The 25,039-nt window shown below is 37.1% G+C and overlaps 1 protein-coding gene across 2 annotated transcripts in view; it reads left to right on the forward strand.

The window, feature by feature from the left end:
- tws (protein phosphatase 2 regulatory subunit tws) overlaps positions 1–25,039 on the forward strand; it is a 44,503-nt gene that overhangs the window by 13,028 nt on the left and 6,436 nt on the right. The window contains exons 1-8 of one of the 2 annotated variants that reach the window (XM_071585962.1): positions 6,065–6,210; positions 6,402–6,467; positions 6,849–6,946; positions 8,465–8,630; positions 18,154–18,266; positions 20,349–20,526; positions 21,139–21,303; positions 21,479–21,651. In XM_071585962.1, coding sequence (XP_071442063.1) covers positions 6,204–6,210; positions 6,402–6,467; positions 6,849–6,946; positions 8,465–8,630; positions 18,154–18,266; positions 20,349–20,526; positions 21,139–21,303; positions 21,479–21,651 — 966 coding nt within the window. In that variant the 5' untranslated portion in view covers positions 6,065–6,203. Of the gene's footprint in view, positions 1–6,064; positions 6,211–6,401; positions 6,468–6,848; positions 6,947–8,464; positions 8,631–18,153; positions 18,267–20,348; positions 20,527–21,138; positions 21,304–21,478; positions 21,652–25,039 lie in introns of those variants that run through there. The other variant, XM_071585961.1, reaches the window with a different exon arrangement.

A 25,039-nucleotide genomic window follows, 5' to 3' on the forward strand; every position in this document is an offset into this window, starting at 1 on the left:
AAATTAGTTTTATTAGGGATTCATTAAAAGGAATATAGAGAGACTTTTGTGAGACTCACTAATGTCTCGGGACTAAGTGACGCCGACCCTTCATCAGCTGTCGAAGAAAAGAAACATTTAGTTATTATGTAATTAGCGGAAGAGGAATCAAGTTATCAGGAGAAAGAAACCACGAATACATTTCCGGACTTTTTATCACTGTCTTTTGGGCGATGAAATATTATCACTTGTGTTCCTCTACATGATCGTCATCCGTTTTGAATCAGTAAGCCATAGTCGCGTTAACAGTATTCATTTCTAATTATGGTCATGAATTCTATGCATTGTAATATCCCCTGTTGGACTCTAATAGGTATTTTAGCCAGTCGTTGGTATATGGAGAAGTAATAAAATGTCATATACTTACCATTGCTCACGAGGTGGCAAAGCATTTTGTAAATTAATCAGTTATTATCTTTTTTTAGTTATTATTTTTAGTACCCTGAAACCACCGCTAGGGTAATTGATGGTTTCTGGCGTAACCTTATGGAACCGATTCATTATAGATAAATGAAAGGACTAACTTTGTAGTTCCACGCGAACGATTTATTCACACGACCCGGGTTTCGAAGTAAAACTTCATCATCAGGTGAGCTCTCTACATTTGCAGCCCTGGCTGTATATATAAGAAGGGCTGCAAATGTAGAGAGTTCACGTGATGATGAAGTTTTACTTCGAAACCCGGGTCGTGTGAATAAATCGTTCGCGTGGAACTACAAAGTTACACCGCTAGGGTGTTTATCAGGGTTTGAATACTACACACCAGACTAATTCTTACCGAAATATGACATTAAAACGATCGGACAGTGTTATTCTGATCCCTTATTTTTCGTGGAAAAAAATACATCTTGAATCTTTCTCTTTTACACTTGAGCTCTCTAATTTTAATGACATGATCTCTCCCAGCGCTGTACGATGGGGGTAATAATACATTCTCAACATCACTGCTAAAGAGGTGTCCTTCCAATTTTCCAGCATCACGACTAAAGAGAAATCCTTCCAATTAGTGCCAGAGATTTAAGAATTTATGATTTTCGTCTTGCGTCGCCACATTGTAGCATCATCACCATACGATCCTGCAGAGCATCGAAACCAGTCGACAATAATAAATTCTTTCCCATGGAAACGCAAAGTCTTTGATTCTTTCCTCGTGCTTTGAAGGCACGCCCCCCGCACGTGTTTCTAGGCCTCGCTTCCCTTGGCTGAGATACTTGATTTTTGTTTGTATCGCCGTCGCATTTTATCCATCGCCATCACTTTCTCTTGCATTGCGGTGTTCATGTTTCTGTGGTATATTCGATAGGAATAGATCGTTTAGTTATCGTGTACGCACTGAATTCTTCACAAAGAATGTCTTGCGCAAATTTGTGTTAATATTTCTCAGGGAAGTTTGTGGGAGCTTCCGCTCCATGTCCTTCTCCGATTCCCAGTCGTGTCACCGAAAATCGCGTCTACCCAAATCAATATCTTTCAATCACGCAAGGGCCAAATTAAGTACGAAAAACAGAGAGCTTCATCGAGCGGGTACAATTTTTGTCGATTAGGAGATACAGTTCAATCCTTGCGACGCCGGTGTGCCAGTGGTCAGTTAAACGATTGGGCAGAGGAATTCAGCAGGGCGGCGCTTATACGAGTATCCTTTTTGGCCAGCTATTCTCGCATCTTCAGCTCTTGGCTGTTCATATCAGTATGTGTCGTGAAGGGCCTTTGGCGTTTGCCGTCTACAACGAGGCTTTACCCTGCAATCTGCTGTGAATACTTGTGGTAGGGGTTGCTAGATGCAGAAGCCATTAGGACAATGGGTATTTACTCGCATCGGTACTATTATTTTATTTCCATGCAGTTAAAATTCCCGCTCATTACTTTCCTCAATGTTGTCATCACGAATTCTACGAGGGGAAAAGGTTTCCTAAAATCCCTGAATTCAGCATTTATTTTCCCTTAAATTCTCCGCACAATCCTGTCAACCAATGTACGAGGGCTGTCAAAAAAGTATCATACGTTTCGGCCTAGCGTGGCGGTGGGTAGGGCAAGAGCTACCATCTTGGTGCCTAAACGTCCGTACACTCACTGAACGCATACTTCTGTGGTAGTGTCTGCAGACTGTGGTTCTTCTACTTTGCTCACATTGCAAACTGTTGAAATGGGCGCTGCAATAAAAAATCCCGCGAGTCGTGCAGTAAGATCTGTGATTAGGTTTTTACTGGTAAAAAACTAACATAAGCCAATTGAAATATTCATGGGTAACTGTGTACGGAGATGGAATAGTAATGAGTGTAGGCGTAGTGAGGCAGTGGTGCATTCAGTTCAAAAATGGCCACAGCACCAATGTTCACGACGATGATCGCAGTGGTCGGTCTAAGCCTTGTGTTGACAGATGATCAGTTCTTGGGCATCATGGACATTTGTCCGTTAACTCTTAAACTAACAACACCACTGACTCACAACACTGACACTCATCATATTTGGTCCGTACAGAGCACAAATATCCCGACGATGAATGCCAGCAGTTTTGAAGTTTATTGCTGGAAAAACCTTATCGCTAAACGGATTTTCCAATTACGTTGTCCGTTTTGACTCGCCAATGTGAACAAACGACAAGCGGCGAGGCCTTTCAAACACCGTGGACCGAGGCGTGCTGCCCTTCGGCTCCCCCCACTGCTTCGCCCGCTACACGCAAACGGGGACAGCCCTCGTAATATGCATTATTCCCTCGTTGTCAGCGTTTCAGTCATTCCTGCGATTTGGATGCATCTACCTAGTGATACGACTTGCGCCCAATTCTCTTGAATCCAGCGACTCTCAACCCTAGATATTAAATAATTTTGTAACGCTTTTTCTTCGTTCATACAATTGTTTACGAAACGGGAATCATTCCTCTGAACGAAGGGACAATGAAATACACACTGAATCGCCTTACACAATTCTCCGCCATCCAATATAACCACAATTTTCAATAGGAGATCATACATGGAATTGCAGGCAAAAACCCGTTAATACTGTTTTGAGCATTTCAATTTTTTTTGTAATATTACACCATCTCATTCAGAAGCGCTAGGATTTACCGATCCAACTCCAGTTTCTCATCACTAATGGAGTTCTAAGAATCCAGACTATCGACATTTCCCAAGTTTCCTGAGATTCAAATCCAGAAAGTTATATTTTCATTTCAAACCAATAACCTCATCCTGAGTTCTGGGTAAAATCGAGAAGATATAACAACAATTCCTAAAAGGAGACAGTGCTGATTTTTATTTAAGTCCGATGAATACATTTAGATGCGGAATTTCATACTTTTCTTGAAATGTTAATAACAACGTGGCATTAGCGCGTTTAATGTTTTTATAACTATTGTAGGCTGACGAATTTCCGAATAGAAATACACATAGGGCCTGCGCCATTCCGGGTCATCGTCACCTCGTAATGTATGTACATATAGTATGTATGCACGCCCGTACGACATGGTTTCGTTTAGACGTGCCTCTGTCACATCCGGGGAGATGAAAAGATCGCTTTCCATTTTGAAACAGTTGCCATGGGCAAAGGAACGGATTTTTTTTGTTTGAACTTCAAAAAAGCGTTTTATTTTATATTTCTGTAGCTTTGCGAAATTGGAGAACTGGCCATTTTAGTTTCTATATCGTAAAATCAAATTTTATCTTCGAATGCTTTTAGCGCATATTGTCTATTAAGTTAATTCATTAAGTAAATCAACTGAATAATATTTTAATATACGTGTATACTGGAGCATTTGGAAAAGTTCTCGTATTTTAACAATATTTTCAAGAAAAATGGTCGCGGAATAGGGGTCGTGCATTGCGTCAACGAAGCAAGTATTTGAAAGATAAAGGGTGTTTATGGCAAGTACGCTAAGTCAAGGACAAAAAAAGAATTATGAATATGCAGCATAGCCATCTGTGGATCCTAAACCTGGTCTTTGAGGCAAGAGGATATGTTGTTTGGAACCTTATGAAGTGCGATAATGGAGGAAGTAAATTGGGACGATCTGAGGACGAAAATTTAGTATGAATTATGAAATAAATGAATCTATGGAAAACTTCAAGATTGGAATCCTTTTATCAACGTCTAATATATTACCCACAGCAAGAAAATACCGACGGAGGAGCGCGAAAGTTTTGAAAGCCTACAATTCATAATTTCTAATTCAATATGAGTGTGTTATTTTGCAAAAATATAAATAATATTTTTTTTTAATCAATAGTCACCATGTGTAATATTAAGTCAGGACAAAATGCACGGAAAATTTTCCTGTAATTGATTGTATGATGTTTGTGTTGAATGAAATCACGTCCGTCGGAGTTGAATTATTATTGGCGTATGATGTGTGCTGCCTTTTCGGTGGCTTATTTCTCCGTCTGAATGAAAAGAGCGGTCTGTGGGAAAAATATCTGATATTGCGCCATTTAAGAGAATGACTTTCAATATGCTTCACTCTTGTTTGTTCCAGTGTGACAAATCAGTCGTAACAGCCAGACTTGTTGCACGTAAATGTTCTGTATAATAGGAATGGAACCATTGTGGTTCCTTCGCGTGTTTGTTTTATCCATAATCTGTGCATAAAATGGTGATATAATTCTTCTGAAGTTTTCTAGCAGGTATTTTTCCATTTCAATTTGCAGAACTTGATCTTTTAGCATAGTGTGTACAAGATAGTTCCTTTTTTTTGAAATCGTCAATGTGATATTATATTTACCGGGGAAAATTAGCCTATTGCATGCATTGAGGAAGTTATGGGGCTTTAAAGTGCACATTAAATTTATTTTAAATCATTAATAAATGTATGCACCAGTACCTAGGATTAATGACTAGATACTGACATCGAGATTCCCGTCGTAGCTGGTACCTAAGTACTAGTAAGTTTTCTTGCCCCAAGTACCAACTACTGGCATGTATATGCACATTTTAAGAAATAGTGTTGCCTCAAAATTGGCTCAGGATAAGTTGGCAGCTTTTAAGCTCCTTTTTCGCTTCGGAAATGCATTTTCTTCTGCAGGGGTGCTATTTGGTATTGAAGCTTTCGATTTTTAAGCGCAGGTGTGTTGCGAAACGAAAGAGATGGGAACTGTGAAATTCTTTTCAAATAACTAACGATTGACAATTTGGATGGTCTCGATGACTTCTTCAACGGAGGAGAGACTTCAAAGGAAATTATGGGTAATAAAGGCAGTGAAACTAAGATTGCGAGGATGACCATGTTATTGGAAGCGAGTTAATTCCTTCACTCGTCGAGGTGCGCTAATGGCAATATTGAAAAGAGTGCGTCGGAAATGAGTTTTGAAAGCAAAATTTGCATTGCAACAGAAATATTAACTGCTATAGAAGCATTCTATATGTAATTATGGCTGCCAAATACCCTATCACCTTCAACTATAGCGAATGACCCTGGGTTGTGACTGTTAATGGCAAAGTCCATAGAACTTCGTTATTTCAGCTAAATAATGCCAATTAAAAAGGCTTTTACTCGTAATTACAATCATTTGAAATTTTTATTTGAAATACTAAGTAATTTGAAAATATTTCCTGGATAAAAAACACATTTGGAATATTTATCAAAATAAATAATTCTCTTTCTTAGGCAAACTTATTAATTATGATATATTATATGAATGGCATACATAATGAACACCTTTATATAAGAAGAATAGAGATTTTCTTAATAAATATTACCAAATAATTACTCCCGATGAGTTGTTTAGTTTAATTAAATATGCTACAACTTTGTAGCACATTTACAACATGACACGAGCTGCAACTTGCATGACACGTGCATGTCATTTAGGCACAGCCCTTATTTATTTGAATGAATATATTTATTAGTTTGAAATTTCGATTAATTTATTATTAGTCTCTCATAATATATGTGAATAAGTTCGTACGAAATAATTCTTCATTTTAAAATCATAATATTTCGCGCTTTCTTTGAACGCGGAATTCGTTTGTCATTTCACTCCCAAGTTCTCATGGTGTGACGTCATAACCGTTGTTATGCACTCGTGAGTGCCGCCATTGTGTCCGCGTTCTGTAGATGGAAATGTTACGAATCTAATATCATCTGACACCCTGTTTGTCACAGATTAATTATAATCTGTTTTTCTAAGCAGGAAAAGAGCACAGTATATATACACGCACTTTCTTCCGTTGATATGGCCGGTTAGTTGAATTGCTAGGGTTAAAAATCTCACCTTCCCGCGACCTAAATGTGATTCGTAACAGTCAACTGACAGTAAAAATTTGAATTTTAGATGTTGAATGTTTTGTTATAAATGACGTTATTGTTATTTGTGTTAACTAAATTTGCCTCCGATTGAAGTGTATTTCATTGAATTTTGCTTGGTTTGCAGCTTATGGGGAAATTCAATGGTGCTTTTCGCAAGTCAAGGGGACGCTCGAAGATGATGTGACAGAAGGTAAGTTTAATTCCTAAGGGTTAACATTAAAGTCAGCATTAAATATTAGCTATTATTTGATCTATTTTCATGAATTTGATTTTTTGGCGTACACTGGCTATATGAAATGAATACTTAATGAATGAGAGTCTTCGCATCTGATATCTTTCAATCTTCATTCCTTGCCACTATTTGCTGTTGAATCGGTAATTTAGCAGAAGATAGTATTGTTTAATCAAACTTCCTACATATGTGAAGTTTCAAGCCGATTTTTAATTGCACTGAGAATTTTATAGACGTCTCTAATGTGTTGTTGACCTTTGAATTTCGCAACATATTACCCTAGGTGCCGGATATAGCACTGACGTAGGTATTTAAAATGAAATTTAATTCTTTCCTTAGCCGATATAATATCCTGTGTGGAATTCAACCACGATGGCGATCTTCTTGCTACCGGAGATAAAGGAGGCCGGGTGGTTATTTTTCAAAGGGATCCCATTGTAAGTTCTGAATTTATGTTTACATTTCATTTTAATATGTATGTCATTCTTGCTAAACAACATCCTCCAGAATTCTTGACTTTATTCATGTAACGACACGTACTGACGACAGTATAGCGTTCACCTTATCTGAAGATGTTCTTTCTAGAAAGTCGTCTCAATAAAGTCATTTATTTTGGAATGGGTATCATTTTAACATTACTAAACAATGTTATGGTTGAAGTTTTCAAATGAAATTGGATGAATAGGCCAGTTTCGTTAGGTGTAATATTCTTTTTTTCATTTCTGGCCCATTTTGGATAGCATGCCTGCAATCCAATTATATTTTTCAGAAAAGTGAGTAAATACAGTTATGTTATTTAACTTCCTTCCAGTTAATGGCTAGCCATCTTTTTATTTGAATTATGCACTTCTCTGCCCATGGCAATCTGAATTCAAAATTCAAAGTTTTACAGTCATGATTTTCGTTCCTTGTGACGTTAAAATCAATACATACTTTGAATTTTGAGAAGCACTGAAATTTTTTTAAAAACTCTTTATTACCTTCTGAAATTCTCTTGTAACAGTTACACGTGTGTTACTATGTTTTAATATAGTATGATGTGATGCATAACTTGGGCATTCCAAAGTTCTAGTTCTGATGAAATAAGTCGTTATCCCAAGAAATTATTGTCATACATTAACAGTTAATGTACATGGTTGTCCAAATGCCTTTATTGCTATGTTGTTCTGTTATGTTGATTTCCTAAAGATCCGTGTGTTTGAATTACTTCCTTTACACCAATGAATTGCTCTCTCTCTCTCTGTGTAAGAATGTATTTTTGATATGGCACTGGAGTCACATGCCAGAGCTTTTGTGTGGTGTAGTGAGCACTAATTGCTGAATTTGATTTGAACTATTAAGAAAGCATTTAGTGTGAATTTAAATAAAATTCCCCTTTCATGCTGAGTGAGGCATTATTAGTTGTAAACGTTATCTTAATTGCCCTCTTCTTAAATGTTATAAAGCAATTCGATGACATGTAGTGACACGGGTCCCAGTATTTCAAATTTATCAATGTCCTCTAGGTAAAGCTTTCCAACATAAATAATTAGTTGACCAAATCGGTCTTAAAGTTTCAATCTTAAATATTCTAGCGAAGCCACTTAGCTTGCTTATTGGAATTTGAAACAGCATTTACCCAAGACTTTATCTGGAAGGCACTGTGTGAATTTTATCTAAATTATTTTTTTTTACCTTCCTCTATTATTATTCTCAAAATGGCTACTATTCATTCTTTTTCTCAAATGCTTGCTCTACCAAGTTTCCTCTGTGAATGTGCTTCATCACCCACTTCTTTTTATGTAATAAGGACAGAAGAGGGGACTTAAAAGTGGAATGTAAAATTCTTCTGGGAAAGATTTGTGTTTGATGTGTCTGTGCTTGTGGACTTGGTAATGTGTGCTTGATCTAAAAGAAATTGTGGTTATTGGTTATTCTTTCGTTTTTTTTAAGTCTCGCATCCTCTTTATTCGCAGTCCAAGAGCACCATGCCTCGCAGAGGGGAGTACAGTGTGTACAGCACTTTTCAAAGCCATGAACCTGAATTTGATTATCTGAAGAGTCTAGAAATTGAAGAAAAAATTAATAAAATAAGATGGTTGAAAAGAAAGAACCCGGCTCACTTTTTACTTTCAACGAATGGTAATGACCAATTTTTTTATCATTCTGGTAATTATAAATTTGATGTACGTAGGTGGTTGTTGAATGAACAAGTTAGTTCTAGTGGACACCAGCTCACAGCTATTGCTAAATCTTATCTGGTGCCAAAATAAAGTTCTTCATCATAGTCATGTGCATATATAGCTAATACATGCAGGCAAAAGTCATTATGATAAAAGAAACTTTGTTCAACTGAAACAATAAGGTTGATAGTTTATAGCATATTTTATGTCAACTGATAAAGTCAATCAATATTTCCTATTTGTCACTTACTATACTTGGATTTATAGTAAATATGGAAATGACATCACTAACCTAAACACACTATATGCACTAAATGAACCCATGCTGTGCAGTGATATTTCATGATTCCTTGTTCTGAGAGCAGAGGATCATCATAAACTCCTCCATGCTTTGGCAAACAACGTCTGCTTTATGGCATTGGAAACGGACGTAACTAGTCATTAGTTACATTTTTTAAGGACAAGCAAACTCCTTAGATCTTGTGTGCAGAACCAGTTATATACCATTATAAGGTGTCTGGGACTATATTTTACCCAGTACAGGTGCAGATTAACTTATTTATCAAATTACTCAATTCTGCCGATTTAATTGAACCGATAAATGGGAGTTTTAACCCATTTATAGACTTAGTGTTGTTAATTAGTTCAAGGGAAAGTACTTCATTGCAAAATTACTTAATTCATGATAATGATGAATTAGGCAAATTTAATCAATTCACATGAAACTAGGTTTATATTTTTAATTTTCAATTCATAAAATGCATATTGATAGAATGCATTGGAAAATTATTTGATGTAGTTTCATTATATCCCGATTTGTAAGGGAATTGCGCAAACCATTTTGCGGGAAGTCCTGACTGCTCTTATGCTCCAAAATGTGCGCTTTATATTGAGCCTGCTTCTCATGGGTCAGGGGGGTGTAAAATTCTTATTATTGGGTATTTTTCATGCATCAGGCTGAGAAATGGTGGGTGCATTGATTACAAATTTAGATAATGTCACTGTTTTGACTCAGTAGTAAGCAATGGAGCAATGTGGTGCATTTAGTGTCATCTCGCACTCAGTGCTGCTTCAAAATTAATATGCGTTAGGCTCCAAGGGATGTTTCCCCTCTGCTAATGCATGCATAAATTGTATCTCTCCTGATAAACTCACAGTTTACAAGCATTCAACCTAGAGTAGTATGAGGGTGTCGCAAAAGCATCGAAAAAGGTTGCTTTTGATACAAATGTCAATTATGTTAATATAATTACAGAACAGTGTCCCATAAAAAGTTGAAATGATATCATGGGGTCTTGCAGGAGAAAGAATTATGCTTCATAACACAGAAACAAGGCAGATAACTGAAAGGCATTTGGCCAAATGATGATGAATTTCTGGGATTCTATGATGAATAAACATTGATGTACGTGTAGCCGTTTATATTTTAATTTACTTCATATTGAGTGTTACCATCAAAATACTTAGATTCTATTCTGTCTGATCCAAGCATTATTCATAAATTCTCACGTGAAAAATCAGGGTGCATCTTATTGGCCGGGAAATGCCATAGGTGGTGGAAGTTAGTCCAATTGCAGGAGCCTAAGTGAATGTATCAAGGTTTTTAAGGTTAAATTTGTAATTAGAATTGCTTTCTTTCATTTTTTTCCAATGTGAGAAGTTCATAGCATTCATTCGTTAGTAATTTAGGATATATGTATCCTTTTGAATGAAGCAGTAATCGACCCATAGACCCGTTTTTATTTCTTTACAATAATGAGAGAATTTGATCAGGGTGGTTTACTTGATGGATATTATTCATTTAATGATCCAGCACACGTTGGTAGTTTGTGCTGCGCGTCCAATATCCCAATAAGGCTACCACCAACCATTCCTTTCAACCTCTCTGGTGTAAAAAATGGAATTAAAATCTTCTAGGCGATGGCACCAGGTAGTTACCACGTTGTGCTGGAATTCCCACATTCCTTGTAGTGCTCACTGCAGTCCAAGAAGACGCTATTTAATTTTTTTAAGTATTAAAAAAATGAAAATATTTCATGAAATTGAGATAGTCTTTTTGTCAGCAATTATGCCTAAAGTTAAACCTATATCATGGTTTTACAAATAGCAAAATAATGTAAAAGTTCAATTAGGTCACATATCTCTTTGCATATGATATTGACAAACATTTTGGTTGAAAATATATTGCTGAAGAAGTTTTCTAATCAACAATCATTAAATTATGGGTTAAATGAAGGAAGGGGCCATTTGGTGTAGATTTTGCCCAAATAAAGACATCTTATCTTAGCTACAAGATATTATTAACCGTGTTAGTGGTGCATTAGTTTTTTCCAACAATGTCCGTGTCTCGGTAATTCATTGTGTAGTGAAGGGATGAGGAAGGGCAAAAGGAGGGTCTTTGGTAGGTTTTGGGAATGAAACGTATGGAAAGTGAAAAAGACAAAGCTATTTGCATCGCGTGCACACTCCACTGCCAAACATATTTTCACTTCCGAAGACGCCTTCACCCCCTTAAGTTGAGCCATTCCTTGCTAATATTTCCCTTCTCCCTGTTTGCAAGATGAAACTTGAATTATTTCCAACCGACTGTGACCGGCAGTTTGTACCTACTTAATTTATTTGAAAATTTCGTTTTGAAATTTAATCCCTCCAAAGAAAGAACCAGGAAAAAATGATGTAGTGAAAAAATTTTCTTGTTCTTTTTTTGAGCCTCATTCTAAGGATTTTCTTCTTCATCAGTAGATTTATAGCTGTGATGTAAAATCTATTGTAAGCCAACCTTTTTTCTTCATGACAGCCATTCAAATTAAGCATTCTGCTTCGAATCAAAAGTATTGAAAAAATTGAAGAAGGCTGTATACTTCCCACAGTGCAACAGCCAGCAGTTAAATTAAATTTGAAGAGACGCGAGTGTATTTGCATAGGAGAATTATTAAATATGTAATCAGGTGAGAATGATTCAGTGCTTCAATAGAGCAAATAAGATACCTCAGTAAACAATTGATGCATCAAAACCAATGGAAATTTAATATTACACCTCAGTATTGGTTGTGAACTGCAGTCTTAATTTATATATCATGATTATATGGTAACAGTAATAGCATTTGTGGAAAAATAAGTCTTTACCTGGTATGCCACTTTCATTCACAACATGGTGGTGACTAAGAAAATGAAATGTCTGAAATGAGTTTTTTATAGTTTAAGTGAAGCATGGCACTTGTGGGTCCCTAGTTTCTAAGTTGCAAAAGGACAGCTGTTAATAAGTGTATTTTTGTTTTATTAAACTTTAATGTAAAGCGGAGTTCTCTGCATACTTCAATCCTTACAGGAGACATAACTTGGACAGGTACTGGATTTTAGTTGTAATATTGCCAAGCACAGTAAAACTATTCTACCATTGCAATGTTTGTAATGAAAGACTTTAAATACTAAACAAATTTAATATGACTTGTGTTTTAGTGGTTGTGAAATGGTAATGGGTATTAAGGTTTGATATTGCGTAGTTGAATGAATTTGAGTTTTTATTTTGAATGTGGAAACGAAAGTTATTAAAATGCTTTAATAGTTGTGTTGGCAGCAGGTTAGTGAAGGGAGGAGGAGGTTAGTGAAGACTGTTTGGGAGGAAGAAGTAAAAGCAGCAGACAGCATTCCCATGGAACCACTTCCAGGTTTAAGAAAATCTGGGAGGAAGTTTTAATGAACTAATTAGTTGCATTTATGGAGGAGGAATTTGGTCAGATGATTTCATAAGATGTTGGTTCCTTTTCTAAAAAGAGGATGGAGAAGAGGGCAAGGGATTGCTCAGTGGATGTCCTGTTTGGGTTCAGAAAAGAGAGGGGCTTATGGTTCATAATGGCATAGCGTACATGCTTCATACTTAAGTCTACCATAGCTGTGATGAGGTCACTAATAGAGAGAAACATAGAATGCAATCAGGATGTATTTGTCTGTTTCATAGATTTTGAAAAGGGCTTAGATAGAGTGAATTGGGAAAAGTGAATGAATACATTGCAGAAAATAGGAATACATTGGAGAGATGTGAGGCTAATCTGCAATCTGTACATGATTCAGACTGCTCTGGTGCGAGTGGGCGACGGAGAGTTTGAATGGGCAGTGTTAGGAAGAGGAGTAAGGCAGGGTTGTTCATTATCACCAGTACTGTTGTACGTATATATGGAGGGAATGATTATAAAGGCATTGGAAAAATAGGAGATAAGAATGAAAGTCAGAAAGAAAGAATGGTGGATTCTTAAAAAAGGTTAGGTTTGCTAACAACCAAGCTCTAGTTAGTCAGTCAGCCAAGGGGATACAAGCATTGCTGATAGAATTGAGAATTCAGTGCGGTAGATATAGACTGTGATTAAATATAAAGGAAGAAAGATTGTGTGGTTTTCAAGGGAGAGAAAGGCCAAGTTAAATATTAAGGAGGGCAGAAATTAAACAGGTGGAACAGTTGGCCTACTTCCAAGTGTCACTGACAAAAATGTCCGAAGGGTTGTTGAAAAGGAGGAAGAATTACATAAGGCAATGATGCTTTCACAAGGATGGAATTGATGACTGGACCATTGGGTAAGGATTTTAAGAAAAGTCTCATTAAAAATTTTATCAGTGTGGATAGGCTAGGCAGTATGCATAAATTGGAGACTATTGAAATGTGTTAGTGGAGAGAGAGAGATGGAAAATGTGAAATGGGCGGAAAGGAAAACAAACGAGAAGAGGGGATTGTTGGGAGAGACCCAAAAGAGGTTGCAGCTAAGATTGATGCCTAGCATTTTTATTGGCGATGGGATGTAGAAGATTGTGATGGGAGATGGATTGGATTAGAAGTTGGATGGAATAAAGAGGAGGAAGTAGAGGAATTAAATAATAGGGGTGCATTTGCAGTCGTGAATGCTGGGTATTATTTGATTAATATATGGACGAACCATTGCTTAGTGTCTTCCTCTATAACCTACACTAATACAATGCCAATAATAATAATATCATGAATGATTATATGGATTTGCTGGGGAAAAGCTGCTTTTCAATTGTATTCATGACTAGTTGGTAACAAAATGTGCCATTTTTGATAAACATTTTACAGACTTAGGCCAATGGGAATTAATTAGTCTGCAACCATTTGCAGATTTTCATTAAACTCCAATAATCCTCATTGTTTAAAGAAAGCATAATTTAGACATTGTATTCATATATAATTAAATCCTTAATAATTTGAGCTAAGAGAGTTTATTGACTTCAATATGAGAAAATTTGAAACACACTGTGCTTTGAGTGGCTTCATGCGTGATGTGGTGGAAGTCAAACATAATGAATAACTGATCGAAGCACTTTTCCACTTGATAAAATTTTTATTTTACGACTAGAGTTTTCATGCATTACACTGTGATCACCTGATGATGATGTCATTCATCGAAACCCGGTCGTAAAATATAAATTTTATTGAGTGTGGAAGTGCTACAATCAGTTATTCACTCTGTGCTTTCCTTCATTCGACCGAGAGACAATTGACACTGAGGTGACCTGCAAAGGCAGTGCACCTGAGGACACGAAGAAGTTAACAGACTTAATTTTTCTTTTCCAGTCTAGGTATGGATTAAGACTGCCTCCCGCCGAGTTGTGCCCTGTTCTTTTTACAAGAACTGGGCGGAAAATGTTTAAAAGATTGATAAGTGGCCACTAATATTAATAAGTAATTTTTTATTTCATTTGGTGTCCTGAGCTTCAGGGATTTATTTCTGCCTTTGTGATTGTATGTATAGATCATTTTCTTCATGGTCACTTGAGCAAGTGTTTGACCAATGCAAACATGTTGTGGTAATTGTCCAATGAAGCCACCCCATTATTATCTTACAGATACTGATGAAGGTAGAAGAAGAACTTTGCACTTTAGCATAAACATATAATACTTAACACGACTATGGTTTTGATGCTGCTTATCAGGTGATGGTCATTTGAAGTATTAAATCTTGACATGGAAGTCCAAAGTTTCTTTTTGCACCCTAATCATGAAGTAATTCCACGAAGTCAGGCCTGAAACTGTTATGTGTTCGTCCTGATGAACCTTAAATAGCTGCAAAAAGTGTGTGTAATGTGCACGTTTGAGATATTTTCTAACACACTTCAAAATCACATTCACCTCTCAAACTAGGCGAGCCATCTGTCCAAGAACTTCTCCTGCTGGAGTTAAAGAGGAAGATTGGATTTGCATTCCACAGACTTCATCGAAAGAGAGATAAACAAAGCTTGAGTCAACAAACTAGTTACAAAGTAGCCCACGCCTCACTGAGTGGACAGGCCAAAGGCATGCATGGCTGTAGATGGACCCAATTACGGGAATGATTCTAAAAAAGTGACTCAATGGTGTAAGCTGCCATAATTAACTACAAAACAGGAGATAGCTGTGGACTCAACCTAATGACAAAAGTCATAGTAAGAAAACAAGCTATTTATTTCTGGGATAGGTTTACCTCAACTAATGAACGAGAATGGGAATTGAAGGTAAATTTGGAAATGACTGTATAGGGAATAATTTGAGAGTGCTGACATGTACTCCAAATAATAGTCCATTTAAGTCATTAAAAGTCAGAGAATGCAAATATTTCCAGCTATGAACTGTAATATAGCGTATTGTCCGAGAAAGTTAAGCACTCAGCAGTGGTATATGTAACATAGGCTGAAATGTACAGAGATCAAAGGTCTCAATGCTCTTCTAAATAGATAAAATTACTGTTTTTATTCTCCTTTCACCTGCATTGAAAATCTTCTCTGACATGTCACCATATGCGTGTACTTGTATGCAGCTAATCACTCCTCTGGAGGGGCCATTGAGAGATGTCCCTGCCGGATAGGAATTTAGGCAACATTTCTCTTTTATTTGCCTCGGCCATAAAAACCTCACCATACTCTATTAACTGCATTTTTTATCAATCATTTTTGGTCATCATTGTTGCTAAATAAATTTTAAATAGAAATTGTTTCCTAGTGCCATGTTTTTAATCACCTGCGTTTCACTTCCTGATAATCCAGTAGAAAAGTGGGTAGAAGTTAGTTGTAAGAATGTTTGTTTGGGTAAATGCCCTAAAATCTGCGCCAGAGCCAGGTTCTGACGCATTCTGTCCTGAAAGTATATAAGGGCGATGAATTTCAAAGTTATGGGGAAGTTGTTGAATGAGAAGCACTGTTAGCGGTGCAAGTTTTTAGTTGCATTATTTGGTTTTATTTTGTGTCTTCTACTTCGATTAGGATTAGTCAAATGAATGATTTTATATTGCTAAAATTATACATTATGCAAACTAGGTTTACATAATTTTTAACCGAATTATGTGTCCATGAAAATAGATCAGTTATTTCAATTTTCAGATTATCTTTTTAGTGATAGCATGTTTTCTTTTCGAATTGATTTTTCTTACCAAGGAGAACTTAAATTTTTACCCTTTAATATGTGCGCGTGGAATAGTTCCAGCATGCTCCAATGATTTTCCATTTTAAGATGGCTCCGAGTGCCTTTTTGTTGTGCCTTAACATCCTCCACAAGATGGCTGGGCCCTTCAAGGGTCAATCAGTCAAACTGCATCACTGAGAGATCCCTTGGTTCTATATTGGCTCAGCATGTGTGCATTCATAAACAAATGCCTCTTTTAAATAAGTTTTGGTGAGGATTTTTATACACTTATCCTGAGGTCGCTTGTTGTTCAATGATGCATAATGAGTTTGGAGGGTGTGGACGTTAAGACTTTTCCTTAAATGAACCATAGTATGTTCAGTAGCACCTACTGTTTCACATTGGCATAATATTTTAGAATGAAAGTAACTAAGTTATGTATTTATACTATCGCAGACCAGAGTATTTGCGTGAGCAGATGCAATGCTGTATTTTTAAAATACTCGAAATTCCACGTGACATGTACACATTAACAATAACTTCAAGCATTCAATAATATTCTACTAGGAGTATGGGTCCATCATTGTAATGCTAAATTGCGGTACTATTTATTGAAGTCTGGAAACACTGAGCATAATTATTCCACTGAGAAGGTCCATGTTTTCAAGAAATTGTGATAATGGTGCCCTAATGAGTTTGTGCAGAGTTGATTGAAAGCCCATCCAGATGAAACAGAAGACGTGGGGCAAACAGCAAAAAGATTCCCAAGGGGTTTTCAAATCTTCAGAATGTGCAGTTCATAATTTTCCATCAAAAGCCGAAAGACTTAATTCGTGCATATTCATCTTACTTAGGTGTGAAAATATCAGTATTATTTCAAGTCTTCAAGCTAATTTCAGAGCATTGTGACTAATATTGGCAAGAGCCTGGTTCATCTAGGACCTCAATTTGAGTTTATTTACACCGCGTTGAACTTTGCAAAGCGAAACAACCATGTTGCCTGTTTTACTTGCAGTTAAGTCTAACGGATGATTTATCCTGAAACCATTAACTGGGTGTTTGACTGATTTATATTTCTGTTGCACAGTAACCAAGGTCCTGCAAGGTCAATTGCTGTAATAATATTAGGTTCCATTTTTCTGTTACAATTCAACATCAATGTTATTTGTAAAGTTATTAATGACATGTGGAAAGTGTAGTGTGTCCAAGTTTATGTAGATTCTGCGAGTGGTTGGCAAGCAATTGTTTAAGTGAAATCTTGATGATGACTCTTGAGCGTTGAAAGCGGTTGTACGCTAATAAAGGACAGTGGAAAGTCACTTTGTATTCTTGATTTTATTGAGTGAAATCTTCTTATGCGAGGTCCGCTTCACTGGCTTATTTGTTTGCGCTAGAGTAGACAGTTCTCTGGCTTGGAATGGGAGATGCATTTGCAGGTGTGGCAGTGCTTCTGGCTTGTTCTCCCCTCCACCAGACAAATGCCTCCCTGACAAAGGCTGAGCTATGCCAGTGGGTCATGATTGGGCAAAGCCTACCTTCAGTCTCCGATATAATTTGAATAGGGTAGAGTCATCAAAACTTCCACCATCAATGCTTAAAGAGGAACAACTAGTGTATTGGTGATGATGCACTTGAAATATATTGTTGCCTTGGTGTTATTTTTTTTCCTTTTATTGCCTTCTTTCAGGAAATTTTCAAAATCTATCAAATGTATGTTTATGCACGCATTTAATTTTGACAGAATAGTTTCATTTGTTATTTTCATCCATGGACGAGAGTTTAGGAACCATGCTATTGAATAAATATGAGTGAACCAATGACTTAAATGTTTAAAATAGTAGTTGTTGGTAACTAAATGGAGGGACATGAGCGTGTGATTGCAGGAATGTATAAAGGGATGAGTACTATTAAACGTGTTGTTGCTGCTTCATTTTAACTGTTGAAGTGGGAATGAAGTGATGTCATCCTTGTTTGTGACTGATTATGGAAAGCATTCCCGTTTCATTAAGCTAACTCCTCAGCTTTAAATGACTCCTTTACCACATTTGACTGAACAGTGAGATCTATGCTCATCTTCCATAAATGTCTTTTTTTCTTGCAGATAAAACGATTAAACTGTGGAAAGTGTCGGAGAGGGACAAACGGGTGGAGGGGTACAACACCAAAGAGGAGAATGGGCAGATGAGGGACCCGTCATGCATCACATCCCTCAGGGTAAGAATTCAACTTCCCCCCCCCCCCCCCCAGTTGCTTGTCTATTTAACAGCCTCTGTTAAATAGCTAATCATTAAGACCTTTCAGACAAGGACAAACCAATAATATGAACATTTATAATCATGCAAAATGAAACAATGCACAGTAGTCTGCTGATTGGAAAGCATTGAGTGGAAATGCTGGGTATTATTGCAAATGACGGATGACATAGCATAAGATTTACAAGCTATTTTGGCCTTCTTTTAAGTGGCACTTTATAAAAATATTGTCTGTAAAACTGTTTTATGGAAGAATATGGAATGTTATCCATGGTATGTCATGTTATATCTATTGATGGACCCAACTGTTATCAATGATTTGAGCGTGAAAGATTAAAATGTTTTAGAATTATTGGTGACCTTTAGAAACTGTTCAGGACTTACCGTATTTTCCCATCGATAATGCGTGTGTCATCTATGCAAAAATGTTCAGATGATCGAAAAAATAACGATGCTCGTTATGCAATGAAAATTGAAAAAATCCAAACATAGGCGTATTTTTACACGCACACATCCAATTTAGACATATTCTTACTCACACTATATATAATTTTTACACACTATATAAATATATGTATATACACACACGTGTGTGGCATCTATACACGTTCAAGAAAACTTACAAGACCTGGGCTCATTATCTTTTTAAGTTCATCATAACTACAAAGTTCCGTGTGTGCGTTGTCGATGGGAAAATACGGCACTTTTTGTTGATGTTAACCTTTCAATATTGAAACTGGGAAAAGGGTGCTGTTTGCAGTGGTTGCCCTACCTCTCAACTACATTGCTAAGCACTCTTGTGTTTAATATGCAGTTAGTGATTGTGTTGCAAGCACACAGGCCAAATTGTAATATTCTTTTCTATTGAAGCAGTCGCCTTAGGATTTGCACGGGCCGTGTGAAATGTGTAGGGTCATTGCAGCGACATAGTTATGAGCATTTTCATAAAACCTGTGTTGCTAAAGGGTTTTGGAATCCCTTTATTAAAAGTAATGCCTTGGGATTTGACATTATTCCGCAGGATCGGAGTAATGAATTTGAAGAAGGAATTTACTTATACCAACTACGAAATATAAACTGATGAAAGAAATCTTATCTAGATTTGCAATCAACTTCTGGCAAATTTCAGAATCTCCCATGGGCATGCCATAAAAACATATAAGCCGCAGAACCGTGCTCATAGAAGCTCTTCTGCCATGTGCCTGATCCTTCTCCTTGCTGTTGCTTTTCAGCTAAATGATCATGACAAATTTGCCATTGAAAATGGTATAATAATGTTGTGCAGAGTGAAAAATGTCTCGCAAACATATCCTCCATACTACAGCCCTCTTTATTAACCTTGCCCCCCACTTCTGATGTGGACAGCAAAGGGGGGGGGGGGACTTGACAAGGGAATGATGTTTTTCTGAATCGATAATTAAATTAATGTACACCAACATCCAAGGAGAAAACATTGAATGCCATTGGATAATGCAACCCTGGTGGTTGATGCCATAACCTTTTAAGCATTTCCTTTCATAATTGCAATGGGGTCTCTTGTTTCTAATTCCCCTCTGAAGGTATCTTGTTAATTCTAATTGTGTTAGAAATTTAGAGTACCTGTTTTACAATTTTGGATTGATAATTTTCGGTGTAAAACGTTAGCGGAGGCATGTGTTGTGTGACTAGTGCAACTTCTGTGTAGTCTGTAATACCAAGTGGTCAACTTATTGATTAAGATTAATTAAAAATAGCAATTTTCCACAAAAATAAAATTTAATGCGACCGGTTTCAATGTTACTACATCATCATCAGGTCTCACCTGATGATGATGTAGTAACATTGAAACCGGTCGCATTAAATTTTATTTTTGTGGAAAATTGCAATTTTTAATTAATCATGATATTCCACCATATCACGCCTGAAACGTCTCTTTTTATTGATTAAGATGTTTGTAACGTAATATTTTAGCTGGAATTGAGCTGAATAGAAAAAATATACCAGAGCAATATTCTTTCTAGAATTTGCTGTGCAAAATGTAACTCTGTATTCTCTTTTATTTAAGGTTCCAGTTATAAAACCCATGGAATTGCTAGTGGAAGCATCCCCTAGGAGAATATTTGCCAATGCACACACTTATCACATCAATTCAATTAGTGTTAATTCTGACCAGGAAACATATTTGTCTGCTGATGACCTTCGGATCAACCTTTGGCATTTAGAAATCACAGACCAAAGCTTCAGTATCCTTTTGATGTTTCACGTTTTTAGTTCTCAATTCATTTTTTCACCAGTGAAATATTTCTCTCGTTTTACTGGGAAATACAGTTTGGCTTGCTGTTATTTGTATAAGGAATGCACATTGAATTAATGTTCACTTAAATTTGACAGGCATGGATCAATTTTGTGCTCGATCATTAAACTTCCAATTGCATAAGTACAGAGAAGTGTGCTTCAGCGAATTGAGCAACTGCATGAAATGGAATTAATGGGGGAAAGATGAAACTACAACAATACTTGCTTATGGTAAATTCTGAGCAGGAGGGATTGAATGTGACAGCATAATTGTTTTTGAAGAAGCAGCATAACAATGAAGCCTTGTCTTAGTAATGTATGAGAATCCCTGACTTGAGGATTTACAGTGATCTAAGATGCAGATAAATGATCTTGATTAATGATTTAAAGTAACTTCACAATGCATGCGGCATAAATTGAGAAATTGAAATGTGGGTCCACGTAATCATTGACCTTTAATTTGTATGTTTTTGTGTGTGGATAATGAAAGTGTACCAGAATTGAGCTGTATGTGTACTTTGTTGTTAGAAGGAATGTTTTATTTCTTAATGTTTTCTTAGACATTGTGGATATTAAGCCAACAAACATGGAGGAGCTTACAGAAGTAATAACTGCAACTGAATTTCACCCTACAGAGTGTAATTTGTTTGTATATAGCAGTAGCAAAGGTTCAATTAGGTTATGTGACATGAGAGCTGCTGCATTATGTGATAGGCATGCAAAATGTGAGTAATTTGGAAATACTTGGGTTTGTGATGTTTAACATTTTCAGACATTTGAATTGGTGCTTCAGTATTCTTCAGGGTGCATTGACCATTTTCTTGCTTGGTGCATGCTTCAAATGTCAAACTATTTCCTTGTTCTTTTCTTGCCGTCAAACTTGCATATTTGCTGTTTCAGTGTTTGAGGAGCCCCCTGAGGATCCAACTACTAGGAGTTTCTTTTCGGAGATCATATCGAGTGTTTCAGATGTAAAATTATCCAATTCCGGGAGGTATATGATATCCAGAGATTATTTAACGCTTAAAGTCTGGGATTTGCACATGGAAACAAAACCAATTGAATCTTATCCGGTGAGTTTTTGACAAGAAATTTATTTACTTAATATTTGTTATATTTGGCACGATGCAAATGTTTTTGTCTGGATGAATTAAGTTGGTATTTATATGCCAGGTGTACAAGTGTGAAATGCAAGAGTTTTTTCCAAAAAATCGGAAGAATGATAAAAACAGCTTTATTTAAAATATGTGCTCCATTGCTGGTTCGACATTTTTCATATCTTTTGGGCAATTTATGGATGCCACGCCAGTAGAAGTCTTTCCCTTCTGCCACAAACTATTTATCGAGTCAATTTTACACATCTTTGTACAAACGAAAGCACTGATCAGCAAGTGTGTGACCCATCAATGCTCAAAAATTGGTAATTAGAAGGAGCCAACCCTGGTGGGTAAGCTGCATGGGGTGGAATTGCCGAGCCTAGTGCTTCTGTTTAATAAACCAATTTTGCCATATGTGATGGAACATTGTCACGAAGAAAAATGACCTTGTGTTGCCTCTTCTCTTATTTTGGTCTTTTTCAAGCAGAGAATGGTTCAAATCAAATAATTGATATTGGTAGCGTCAGTATTAACCATTTCACCTGATATTAGGAGCTCGCTACAGCTTTTTCTGCCTATGATTTTTTTGTGCTTGGGATTCTCAAAATAAATCCACTTTTCATCTCCAGTAACGAAACCATACGAAAGCGTCTTCCTTTTGTGTAGTGCAAGCAAAATTTCACATGTTTTTGAAAGGCAGATGGAGAGGTATGCAAGCACTTACAATTTATCACTAATGTCTATGTGGCACTTGTTGATGGCTTATCAAAAAATGGCATAAGTGTCAAATCTTAATAACACAGATTGGTGGTGCGCCATCTGTTGTCTGAAATCCCCATTTCATACTTTCACACCTGGTAAAGTTTGTAAAGTAGCACAGGAAACACTATTGCCGTGGACACTGCCGTGCAGTTACTTGTGAGAATATGAGCAAATTGATATAATATGCTATTTTTCAATATTACTTGAGAGCCCTCCTTTGTACTTCCCATTCGTTTATAGTAATATTCAACCCAAGTTCTGATGCTAGGGGATTATAATTTGCTGTGATTACTTGATGAGGCCTAGGCTTTGAAGTGCGCTTGGTAGGTTTTATTGAAGAAGTGAGGGGATCGAGATGGTGCGGGGGCTAACGTACTGGCTTCCCACCCTGAGGGCTCGGGTTCAAATCCCGGCGGTGTTGAATATTTTTCAGAGGTATCTCGATCCCTACTTGAGGTGCTTTGTGGAGGGCACTTTGAGTGAGTACGCCGTCCGTCAGATGGGACGTTAAGCTGCGGACCCCTTGGCACCTTTGATAAAGAGTAGGCTAATGCCGACGCCGGGTTTCTCTCCACCCTTCATCCTTTCCTGTCCATCCCCTATGGCGCAAATGACCTCAGCTGTCGGTCGCCTCCCCTCAAAACTACTACTTGAAGAAGTGAGAAGCACCTGGTCTTCGTCATGTTGACTCATTATTTTTATCCCACCTATTCGAAATATGGTGTGAATCATAGTTAATAGTGATTGGTTGGTCGCTGGTATGCAAAAGTGGATTGATTTTTCTCTTAGATCACCCCAGTTGCTGGCTCGAACAGCAAAAACGTGTTGTTGTTCTTTTTCATTCCTTCAAAAGATCCATTCCCCATGCTTGTCCCAAAGCACTGTTGAAACCTCAGCCTGTGTCTGCAATTTGTATCAAGGCTCCCGTCCATCTCCCTCCTGAAAGTCACAAGTGGAAGGAAAGAGCAGCATTTGACATCGACATAAATACCTCGCGATCCACCAAAAAAGGTGTATGGTGGGCAGTGCAAGTGCCAGGTGGGAAGGGTGAGTGATAAGGAAGGATAAAAAAAGAAAGGGAAAAATATTCATTAAAACAGAATGAAGTAATGTGAAAATTTGCGTAAATGCTGGAGGAGGACTTATTTCTAAACAAAGGGTTGATTCACCTAGTAAATTAGTTATTTGTTAAACGAAAAAAAGGGAATAAAACGAACCAAACCCATTTATATGACAGGCCTCCACCTTTTCCTGCAAGAACTTGTGTTCCTTTGCTTTCTTTTTATACCCTTCCCTCCCTCAATTCCTGCAATGAATGTGAATGCAATTGTCCCCTTGCCGGAAGAGCCAAAGGCTTAGGATTATGTAGCATGCAGGGAGCTCATCAAATCCCACTGCCCCATAATTTTAATAGCGTACATTGTTGGTTATTGAGTTTTTGGGATGCCCTGATTACTGATCACCTGTGCTCGAAATTTGTTTCACAAAAATTTGTAATGTTTCAAAGAATCTTCCATGTCCATGCTGCCAGTCGATCATAAATTTTCGGATGCATACTTAAAGAGATGGCTATGGACTCTGAGCTGGATTGCGATCTTTTTATGAAACTGTGGCCTGCAAAGTGTGTACTTTGCACATTGAGTACTTCATTGTTTTCCATAGCCATGAGAGTCATTGTACAGTTTGCTGTATCCTTAATTCTAGGATTATAATCATGGATTTGGAGACTACTAGAGTGGTTTACTGCAGTCCGGCGTTCTTCTCTATTCAGTTTTAATTTCCTCACCCTCTGATAGATTTTCTGTTTTTGCCCGGCTTAATTTGTCCTATGTACTTACCTCTTGGCCTTTCTTCATAGTCTATGCTCTTAAGTGACCACTATTTCTCACTTTATGCTGGAAAAATTGTAATTGTGGAAATAATTAATCTTTAAATTGCTGAAATAAAGCAAAATAGATAAAAAACATTTTTCTTTCCATTTGATTTATCTGGTAAATCTTACTATAATACCAAAATGAAAAATCTATAATTGTAGTAATATATCAATTGTCACTATGTAGATTGCACTAATGCAGTGATCAGACCAACAGCTGCTATTGCTATTCTTCTACATCATGTTGCACTCATCATAAGATAAAAAACAATCCATCCCTGGATACTTGGCTGGGTATATCTGTTGTTTGACCCTTTTCCACTCGGAATTTCCCTCGGCCAAATTGCTGTGATCAGTTGATCACGAATAAATCAGGGCATGAGGATTCTGGGTATAATTACTGGGTGTTTTACATTGAATCTACCACTTTGCAAAACAGACAGTTCACATGCACACGTGTGATGACCTAGATGTCACATGATCTCTGAGCTTAGCTTAACCCCTAGAGGCATCCCAAATGCTCTCTTCATTTTTCAGGCATGCCGAGAACCAAATTGATTGCACCCATTCTCTCCCTCCATTCTCACTCGTTCTGTACTTCTGTTTGTGGTGCCAGAGGAGCATGGTTTGGCATAGCTCCTCAAATCTCTACCCAAGCTCATCTTTTATGGTGTTTAATTTCTAGTGCCTAGGGGTTAACTGTACACATATATAACAGATTAATCACAC

Source organism: Hetaerina americana, unplaced genomic scaffold, assembly GCF_022747635.1.
Source record: "Hetaerina americana unplaced genomic scaffold, ioHetAmer1.1.p SCAF_2, whole genome shotgun sequence".
NCBI classification, from domain to species: Eukaryota; Metazoa; Arthropoda; class Insecta; order Odonata; family Calopterygidae; genus Hetaerina; species Hetaerina americana.